The sequence below is a fragment of the Eucalyptus grandis genome, chromosome 1 (genome assembly GCF_016545825.1).
Source record: "Eucalyptus grandis isolate ANBG69807.140 chromosome 1, ASM1654582v1, whole genome shotgun sequence".
NCBI lineage: Eukaryota > Viridiplantae > Streptophyta > Magnoliopsida > Myrtales > Myrtaceae > Eucalyptus > Eucalyptus grandis.
The window spans coordinates 10,380,784-10,390,645 of NC_052612.1; the positions used below are offsets into that span (position 1 = coordinate 10,380,784).

Sequence of the window (9,862 nt, forward strand, 5' to 3'; positions counted from 1 at the left end):
CAAGCCATTTGAAGCCTACGGTTGCAGGGGATATCCGGAACACCCGAATAAGTGGATGCTTTATCTTTGACGGCATTTCGTAAATGCTCCTTCTAGGCCGGAAGGAAGAGGTTTTGGTTACGAAAAATGATATTATTTCGTTCCTTCCAGATGAGGTAGCATAAGGCACCAAAGGAGAAGCAAGCAATGGCTCGATGAAAACTCGCATCCAAGAGATGGTTTACTACCCAAAGAAGGTTGTCTTCCCAGGATCCATTCCTCCAAGTCAAGTTACAATTAGACGCCCATAATGAGGCTAGCCGTCTTGTGACTGAACATCCGAAATATAAGTGATCGGTTGAATCCGGCCTAGATGAACAAAAGGCACAAGAGACATTCTGGATCCTCTCATATGACAGAAGCCGAACCTGGGTTGGTAATCTATTCCGAGTAATCAGCCATAGGTGCGTTTGGTAGCGCGGGGGCATGAGGGGCTCCCGGATAAATCGAGACCAGTGACGAGTGAGCCTCTTGGACGAAGCATAGTCCATGCAGACGCAGTAGAGAATTGGCCAATGGAGTGGCCAAGCCACACCAAACGATCATTGTGGTTGTTGAGGCAGGGAATCGGATCATTCCAGTTCTCAATAACCATTGAAACCGCTGAGGGGGTATATAGAGCCGCAATACCAGTAGCCACTGAAGCATTCCGCGGGATACGAGAACGATATATATCACGATCCGAGAAAAGCTTATTTAGTGGACCACGAGGATGCCATGGATCAAACCAGAAAGAAGCCGTTAGGCCATTACCAATGTTCCAATTAAAGTGGTGTTGAACCAAGTCACTCATGCCATGACGTTTCTTCCAAGACCAGGAACAGATAGTCGGTCTGGGCGCATTCCAGAAGCTTTTATGCTTTAAAAAAATGGAATGAATCCACTTGGTCCAAAGCGATTCTTTATCAGAGAATAGGAGCCAAATATGTTTAATCATCGCAGCAATATTACTCACGCGAACCGAGCGGATACCCAATCCCCCTTCAGCTTTGGGAAGGCAGACTTCTTCCCAAGATACTTTAGCCCCACCAGATCCAAGGCTAGGACCACACCAAAGGAATTGCCGAAATATCTGCTCAATCCGATTAATAACCGAGGAAGGGAGAATGAAGACGGAGGACCAATATACCTGAATGGAGTGCAACACATATTTGATAAGCTGGAGTCGGCCAGCAGTTGACAGGAATCGATTAGTCCAAGACTAAACTCTCTTCATGATAGAATCAACTAGAGAGACACAGTCTTCCTTGCCTAGTCTTGATGAAATTATAGGGACACCAAGATATCGAAAAGGAAGAGATCCAAGACGAAAGCCTGATGCATTGGTGAGCAAGTTCTTGAGAGAATCAGATCCACCAGAGATGTAAATTTCACTCTTATTTAGATTGGGAACGAGCCCAGACCATGATGCAAAAGAGTTTACTCCATCCAGCAAGAGCCTAAGAGATGCCATGTTAGCTTCGGAGAATAGCAAGACATCATCCGCGAAGAAAAGGTGGGATAGTTTAGAAGATTTACAACGCGGAAGAAGTTGAAATCGGGCTTGCAGTGCACCCATTGATGATACCAAGTAAAAACTTCCATTACAAGCGTGAAAATGTGGGGATATAGGGTCTCCTTGACGGATACCCCTCCCGCTATCAAAGTAACCATGCAATTCACCATTTAGAGATATAGAAAACCTAGGAGTTCGGATGCACGTCATAATACGGTCAATAAATATGGATGGAAATCGAAATGCATGGAGAGTCTTTTCAATAAACTTCCAATCTACCGAGTCATAAGCTTTAGAGAAATCCACCTTGATAATATTCTTAGGGAGATAGGGACTATGGTGGAAGTCCGAAAACAGCTCTTGGGCAAGCATGATGTTGTCACTTATCCTTCTCCCTTTCACAAAGGCATTTTGCGTTGGGCTTATAATGGAAGGGAGGACAAGAGCTAACTTTGTTGGCCAATAGCTTCGTGATGCATTTGTAGACAAAGTGTTGCAGCAAGCTATAGGGCGGAAATCATTAACTGACGATGCATTCGGGATCTTGGGGATTAAAGTGAGGATTGTTGAGTTGATCTCACGAAGGAGCTGTCCCGAGGAGAAGAAGTCTCGAACTACTAGCAACACCGATGGGCCAACAATGTCCCAAGACCGCTTGAAAAAATCAACATTAAAGCCATCCGGTCCCGGCGCCTTTCCACTAGCCAAAGAGAATAAGGTAGCTCGGATTTCATCATCGGTGAAGGGTGTGAAATGGCGAAGATCTGATTTTCATCAAGGGTACATGTCAATTTTGCTCGAATCTCTTCCACGAGAGGGTTGGAAGAAAGGACAGCAGCTGATAGAAGATTTCGAAAATGACGAACAAAAATTTGCTGAATCTCAGTAGGATCCGTGATCAAGTTATCACCTTCAGAAATGGAGACGATTCTATTCCGAAGCTGGCTGCGATTCACCGAGTGATGAAAGAACTTTGTATTCAAGTCGCCTTCACGGAGCCATCTCATCCGAGATTTTTGCCTAAAGAAAGATTCCTCTTTAAGGCGGAGATCAGAGAAGGTGTAGAGGCGTTCCTTTTCATTATCAGCCAAGGCTTGGTTATGAGGATCAAGCTGAATGGCGTCCTGGGCTTCCAGAAGTAATCGCCTAGCATCAGCAGTCCTAACTGAGATATCAGAGTAAGATTCCTTGTTTAAAAGCTTAAGTCTTCGCTTAAGGGCCCGAAGCTTGCAGCATAGGGTATACATAGGCGAACCAGAGATATGGGAGTCTCAAACCTGCTGAACCAGCTCAAAGAAAGATGGGTTCGTCATCCAAAAATTGAAGAATTTAAAGGGCCTACGGGAATTTGGAACCGGGATGATCCTGACAATCATAGGAGAGTGATCAGACACTCCAAGGGCCAAAAAATTTGCTTCAGAGTAGGAGAACGTAGAGTTCCTGGTTGCATTGGTAAGCACTCTATCTATCTTTCTCTGTCTTCGCATAGGACCAGAAGAGACTGACCAAGTAAACCTATTTCCCACAAAACGGAGGTCATCCAGCCTCGCTTGGATAAGGCACTCACCAAAATCCTCAAACGCTGGAATCCAATAGTTGGACCTATCAGCTCTATCCGATGCATAACGGATGGCATTGAAATCACCAGCAACAATCCAAGGGATATCCAGACACAGAGCACTAGTTGAAATCAAATCATCCAAGAGAGGTCTCCTCAAGACGAAGGAGTGCTCCGCATAGACAACAGATAAATTAAAGGAAATACCCGAAATAAGACACTCCAAACGGCCATGAATGGCCTGAGCAGTGCAAGCAGAGGTGCAAAAAGACACAGCCAAAGGATTCCATCCTATCCAAATACGGCCCCTGATCGAGTTAGAGTAGTTCATAGACCAACACCAACCAGATATAAGAGAAGCAGAAACAGGGGAGTGAGCAGCAGGGGAGATTTTAGTCTCCAGGATCCCAATGCAACTCAGCCGATTTGTTCTAACAAAATTCCTAATCTCAGCTTGCTTGAGGGCACCTCCAAGGCCCCTAATATTCCAAACACCAAAAAACATGATTCAATATAGAAAAATTACCTTTTCTTGCCCCCCCGTTTCCTCGCCGAGGGAGGAATAGGCTTCGGGCCAGGAGGAAAAGTCGGCTCTGCAGATTCCGAGCGGAGAATTCCTTTTTTATGGGTATGGGGATCCTGGGTCAGCTTCTGAGAAGGAGCATTATCACGTTCCTCAGGAGTGGATGACGGCACCTTACATGGTGATACAGATTCAGATTCACCAGAGCAGATGTCTTCATATTCTTCTTCATCCGTTGAGCCCGATTTGTTAGAAGCATGAGAGCCCTGTATTTGTAGTAAGGCAGAAGGTGCAGGGTCAGGAGAAGTGCGCAGGACCGGATCTATCGAAGGCGAAGCTTCTTCCTGTCTTCTAGTTATCGGTTGAGTATCAGAGGCCAAAAGCTTCTGCGGCATAGGTAATCCTTGCTGGTCCCCACCGGGTTGGGTGGGGGGGATGGGAGCAACCGAGTCGGTCGGACCCGCGCATTAGGAATGTTCTTATTCCGCCTACTTCTTACTTCACGCCATTCATTTTGTGGAGGGCCATGAGACCTTGGGAGAGCAGGACCAACTTTGGAGAGGCCAGCTTCAGTAGGCACATGACATTTATGGCCAAAAGTAGAGCAGGATGGGCAAAGGGCCGGAATCCATTCATATTGAATCAGAATCGTTCTAAGTTCCCCTTTCATCATGAATTCCACCACTTCAGGAAGGGAGTTAGAAGCATCAATCTCCACACAGATGCGAGCAAAGGCCACCATTGCCATTTGCTCCGTTCGGTTATCAACAAAAAGCGGTTTACCAATACCACTCGCTAGAAAACTAATCCCGACAGCTGACCATAATGCCACAGGCACATTCCTAAGACGGATCCAGATAGGAACAGTGTTATGAGCTATTTTCTTGAGCTCCAACATGGGGTGCCATTGCTGTAGGATCAAGGGGATTTTGGCTACTGTAATCGGGCCTCCATCCAAAACTCTTTTTCTGAATTCACCATCTGGAATGTGAAAAAAATAGAAGCCAAGGTCTGCAGCAATTACCTCGATCAGATGGTGGCCCCAAGCATGTTTGAGGGTGTCCTCCGTGAGCTGGAAGGGTAGTCGTTTACCAATATAGTAGCCAACAAGACACTCCTTCCATTTAGGGTGAGACGCCTCTAACAATTCATCTGGCATCTGCAGAATTTTTGAATTCTCAATGGTAGCCGGAGGAACGAAAGATAAACCATAACCTTTGGTTGCAGATCGGGTTACAGCCGCCCAGGAGCGAACTTGGGTTTGGGGTTTACTACCCGAAGGGATCGAGGACGAATTCCCAGTCGCCTTCTTGGAGATAATCTGAACCGGATTCGGCTCCTGATCTCGCGGAGCGAGCAACGGACGAGCAGCCGAGTCTCGACCGAAAGAGATTCTCTTTTCCTTGCAAGTTGAGACCCCAGAGGAGACTTTTTCGCATCCCACAGCATTAGAGCCGAGCAGAAACACCCACCATCGGTCAAGCCTTTCGAGCTCGCTTCGTCCCCCGCTACGCGAGCGACAGGACTGGGCTCGGGCACCTCTTACAGCAGAGGAATACCTCATAAAAGCGGGTCGAACAAGCGGGGGGGTTAGGATGTTCAATCGCATCCATGGGGCCCTTTCCCGAATACCATCGGCGGTCGCAGAGGCGGAAGCCATGCGACCTAGGCGATTCCAGAAGAAGAAACCCTAAAAAATCAGAGCGAGAGTCCCGGCCGAGTAAGACATACCAGGGGGATTCGCTCGGTGAGAAGAAGAATCGGCTAAGGAGGGAGCTCGTCTCCAAAAACGGGCACAATCGGATGGCGGAGTCGATCGGAACGAGCAAGCGCGCAGGCGGGTGAATAGCCGCGCGAAACCCGCTGCGCGAAACCGACGAGAGCATCTGCGTGAACAGTGTTTCAAGCTACGACGGATCTTTATTTCTATAATTTTTATAAGTTGTATTTTTTTCTTGGATTGACTTTTTAGGGTTTGATATTCTTCCATTTGGTAGGAAAAAGCACGTGCTCACACCTACCGTCATATCCAAATCAATGGCCATAATGTAGGAATGACCGATCGTCTTTTATAAAATAAACCAGGAAATCTTCAACAAAATATAGAGATTTTACAAAAATATTAATTCAACGAAACCTTCTCCGAGTTAATATAAGAACAAAGTTCATAGTGTTTTTGAATTAATCAAAATGAGAGTTTGCTAAATCCCATAAAATACCCTTTACTTGAGTGTTCTAAGATGCAATCTTATGTCACGTCTTCTTATCGCTTTTACGGGGCTCAATTAAGTCTCTTTACCCGCCAACTCTAAAATTGTAATAATTGTGGTGAGTAAAATTATGACTCCAGTGACAATTACCACTTTTTGGGATCAAGAAATTAATGAAGCAAATTCCTATCAACTATGCAACACGTCACACCTGCACAAGTGTCGCACTTAAATCACATAATCCAATAGGGCATATCGGCTGCGTTTGGTTTAGCATTTGCAATGGGCTTTGAGTCCAATGCAAATGCTGAAAGCTCAAAGTTACTTGGGGAAAATGCTGTTGTGTTTGGTAAAAAAAATTTGCAAATGGACTTTGAGTTGGATGTGTGTTTGGTAAAATAAACTTTCACAATGGGCTTTGATGGGTATTATTTTTTCTTTTTCCTTTTTTTTAAAATTCATCTAAACCCTTCGCCGATCCGGGAAGGGCTACGGCCGCCGGCGAGCCGGATCTGGCGTCGGCGGCCGTCGGCTGAGGTTGCCCGAGGTCGGGCGACCTCCGGCGAGGGTCGCGCGACCCGGCCCGAGGGCCGCCGGAGGTCGCCCGACCTCGGGCAACCAGGGTCGCTCGACCCGGTGGCTGCGCAACCCGGGCGACCGCTGCCTGGGTCTCGCGGCCGCAGCGGCCCTCGCCCGGGTCTCGCGAGGGTCGCGTGACGGCGAGGGTCGCGCGACGGCGAGGGCCCCGGGTCGAGCGACCGGGTCGCCCGAGGTCGGGCGACCTCGGCGGCCCTCGGGCGGGTTGCGCGACCCTCGCCGAGGGTCGCCGAGGTCGGGCGACCTCCGGCGAGGGTCGCGCGACCTGACCCTCGCCGGAGGTCGCCCGACCTCGGGCAACCTCAACCGACGGCCGCCGGCGCAGATCTCGGCTCTCCGGCGGCCGTCGCCCTCGCCGGCGGGGCTGTCGCCCTTCGCCGGTCCGGCGAAGGGCTGCTCTTTAATTTAAAAAGTAAATAAATACAAGGGTAAAAACGAAAATATGAAAAATTTATGAGGTTAGTTTAGAAAGAAATTTTTTTTTTTAGCATTTGGTAGAATGCTGAAAGCCCAAGGCTGGTCCCTACCAGCCTTGAGCTTTCAGCATTCCCAAGGGGAGACTTTCACTTGAAAGCCCCTTGGGAATGATATCCAAACACCCTATTTTTGGGTGAAAGAGCTTTGGGGCTTGGATGGGCTTTCTAAATGCCTATCCAAACGCACCCATCATATATCATCAAAATATCTCAACATACGGATACGAACATGCTTCTCATGTAGAAACAATACGGTCGCACTTTGCTAGGTTACAAGGCCATGAAACTATAGCGGTTGGAGTCAAACTCCTAAAACCAAATTGGCTGTGATTAAAACCTAGAATAGTTCGGTCTATGAACATGTAGCATATCTCATAAAGTAATTCAACCATTAGCATCAATCTAATATCATATATCATATAATACATACTAATTAACAACCAATTTAAAAATCCATTTGATGCCTATACCTATTTTATGAAAGGGAAAAAGCCACCAAAAACCCTAAAATTTGCCTAAAGTAACAAATTTATCCAAAACTTTTTTTGTGACATAAAAAATCCCAAACTTTATTAATCGTAACACATTTATCCAAAACTCTATAGCCAAGGGCATTTCCGTCTTATTCTTTTTGCTTTTTCTGTTTTTCTTTTTTTTTTTCCTTTTTTTTTCTTCTTCTCTCTTCCGTTCGCCGGCCATGGCAGAGGGAAGCTAGATTCAGGTGAGGGCAGCCCTCGCCTAGGTGTTGCCCTCGCCTGGGTTGGATCTGGCGAGGAATGCCCTCACACGATGCTGACGAGGGCCGCCCTCACCTGGCGTTGAGTGAGGGTTGCCCTCACCTGGTATTGAGCAAGGGGTGCCCTCGCCCGGTCTAGCGACAAATGTCCTCGCTTGACCACGGTGAGCCTAAGGGCGGCCCTCACCCAATGCTTCCCTCCACGGCCAACGGATTGAAGAGAGAATAAGAAGAAAAAAAGAAAAAATTTAAAAAGTAAAAGACGAAAATATCATATAATTTGAGGTAAATCTGTCACATGGATATAAGTTTAGGATTTTTTGTGTCACAAAAAAAAATTGAGATAAATGTGTTACGATTAGCAAAGTTTAATATTTTCTATGTCACAATAAAAAATTTTGAGTAAATTTGTCATTTTGGGTAAATTTTAGAATTTTTTTTGTGACTTTTTTCCTGAATGAAATAGCATTTCTAAAAATATTTTAATTTTCATGCGTTCTCAAAATACGAGCCGTGACATGACGTAGCACTTTTCCTTTCAATAATCGTGCGACGCAAATTTGACCAAAACCATAAAAATAGCGAAATTTACTTGAAATAAAATAGTGGAGGACAACTCGCCAATATACACGAAGTTTCTTCGAAATTTCACTTGCACGTGCGCTTCATTTTATGTCGGCCCCTAACGGTAAAAGAGCTCAAACGCACATGGGCATTCCTGTGGATGGAGGAAAGCCCCAAAATTAGCAACTCATCTCGCGCTCTTCTGGTTGTGTCGAGCTTCCAAAATAGATCCCAAGCGTGATCTGTTGAACCGAGATGAGCGCGTGATCTGTTGAACCAAGATGAGCATTCTATTAGCTTAGGATTTGTTTATTTCACGAAAATTAATTTTTATAAAAATATTTTTCTGAAAGCGATAGTTTATATTAATTAATATAATTAGTTAATAAAAAAATTTCATCATCAATAACAAATTATATTTCTATATTTTTGTGGATGATGAATTTTTTTTTTCATTTTTATACGCGATATAAACGATCTTTTTAAAATGATATTTTTCAAATCATCCATTTTTCCCGAAATAAAGAATATTTATTAATAAAGGAAAATATTTTCACAAAAATTATTTTTCAAGAAAATGGATAGTTTTCCATAATTTGATAGTATGTGACTAAAAGCGTTTTTTTTGATACTTAAATCTCATTTGGAAATAATTTCAATCTCATGACTTTATCTTTAGAAAATAAAAAAACTTAATTTTTTAAATAATTTTTTTCTTTTTCTTTTCTTTATTTTTTTCCTTCCTTTTTTTTTTCCCTTCTTCCTCTATTAGTCACCGAGCCTTGACGATGGGCGATAACAAGCTGCAAGTGCGGCTTGACCTTGCCAACCTTGGACGAGGTCAAGCATCGCTGGGATTTGGTGAGTCAAGCCTCATCAGCTCATGTTTGTGGCTAGTTACTGTTGTCACTTAGGCTTGGTGACCAACAGAAGGAGAAGGAAAAAGAAAAAATATATATATAAAATATTAAAAAAATCGAGATGAGCAATTCCCAAAAGCATTTTCACCACTTTAGATTTAGAATTCATTTTCCTAATTCTATGCATGAATATTTTCGTTGAACGGAATGTATTTTCAGTCGACTGGACATTTTTGGCAAACTAAACGAGTAAAATTCCTAAAAACTAATTTCCGAAGAACAATTTAACTCAAACAAACACACTGGAATCTAAATCAGTCAAAACTTTTGACTAGAGAGTGAAAGTAGACTCAAAGATCTTTGCAAATCGTATGTGACTTACTCCAAATGGAGGCCGGAAGAGGGGTCTAAGAGTGGCGAACATCACCGAGGCAAAACTGCAGGGGAGTTCGAGGGACAGGTTGCAGGGAAGTGGAAATATCGTGAACCTCGAGTTAGAATTAGCTCAAATCATGAACTAGAAATAAAAATCAGACTCAAAAAGCTTTCCAACCATAGGTGACTCGTTTGAAAGGGAGGTCAGGAGGTTAGTCTAAAAGGGAAAGACGTTACCGGCAAAAACAGAGCGAAAATTAGGAATGGCAGTGAATTCAAGAGAGAAACCATGCCAATCTATTCAAATTCGTGACCAACCGAGCCTCATTCAGGTCCATTCATCTTTGTTCTTTATCAACTAGAGGTCTCAAAAGGTATAGCTCTTTTCCTTCTAGCTTTTCTAGTTTGATTTTGGCCTGGTTATCCTGC

The 9,862-nt window shown here is 44.5% G+C and overlaps 1 protein-coding gene across 1 annotated transcript; it reads right to left on the minus strand.

Moving 5' to 3' along the window:
- Nucleotides 1-433: 433 nt before the first annotated feature.
- Nucleotides 434-5,275, minus strand: LOC104439359. The gene is made up of 7 exons (XM_039316449.1): nt 4,115-5,275; nt 3,619-3,881; nt 2,812-3,571; nt 2,445-2,760; nt 1,277-2,298; nt 995-1,168; nt 434-844 (listed from the first exon to the last, which is right to left on the minus strand). Exons 1-7 carry the CDS (start codon nt 5,273-5,275, stop codon nt 434-436), a joined length of 4,107 nt encoding a protein of 1,368 aa, XP_039172383.1.
- Between the last annotated feature and the right edge of the window lie 4,587 nt (nt 5,276-9,862).

Coding starts and splice junctions, on each gene's coding strand:
- LOC104439359 (XM_039316449.1), bottom strand. CDS start 5,275: ATGGCTTCCGCCTCTGCGACCGCCGATGGTATTCGGGAAAGGGCCCCA. Junction 3,882..4,114: donor CACAAAATGAATGGCGTGAA/GTAAGAAGTAGG, acceptor CTACAAATACAG/GGCTCTCATGCTTCTAACAA. Junction 1,169..1,276: donor GACTAGGCAAGGAAGACTGT/GTCTCTCTAGTT, acceptor CACTCCATTCAG/GTATATTGGTCCTCCGTCTT.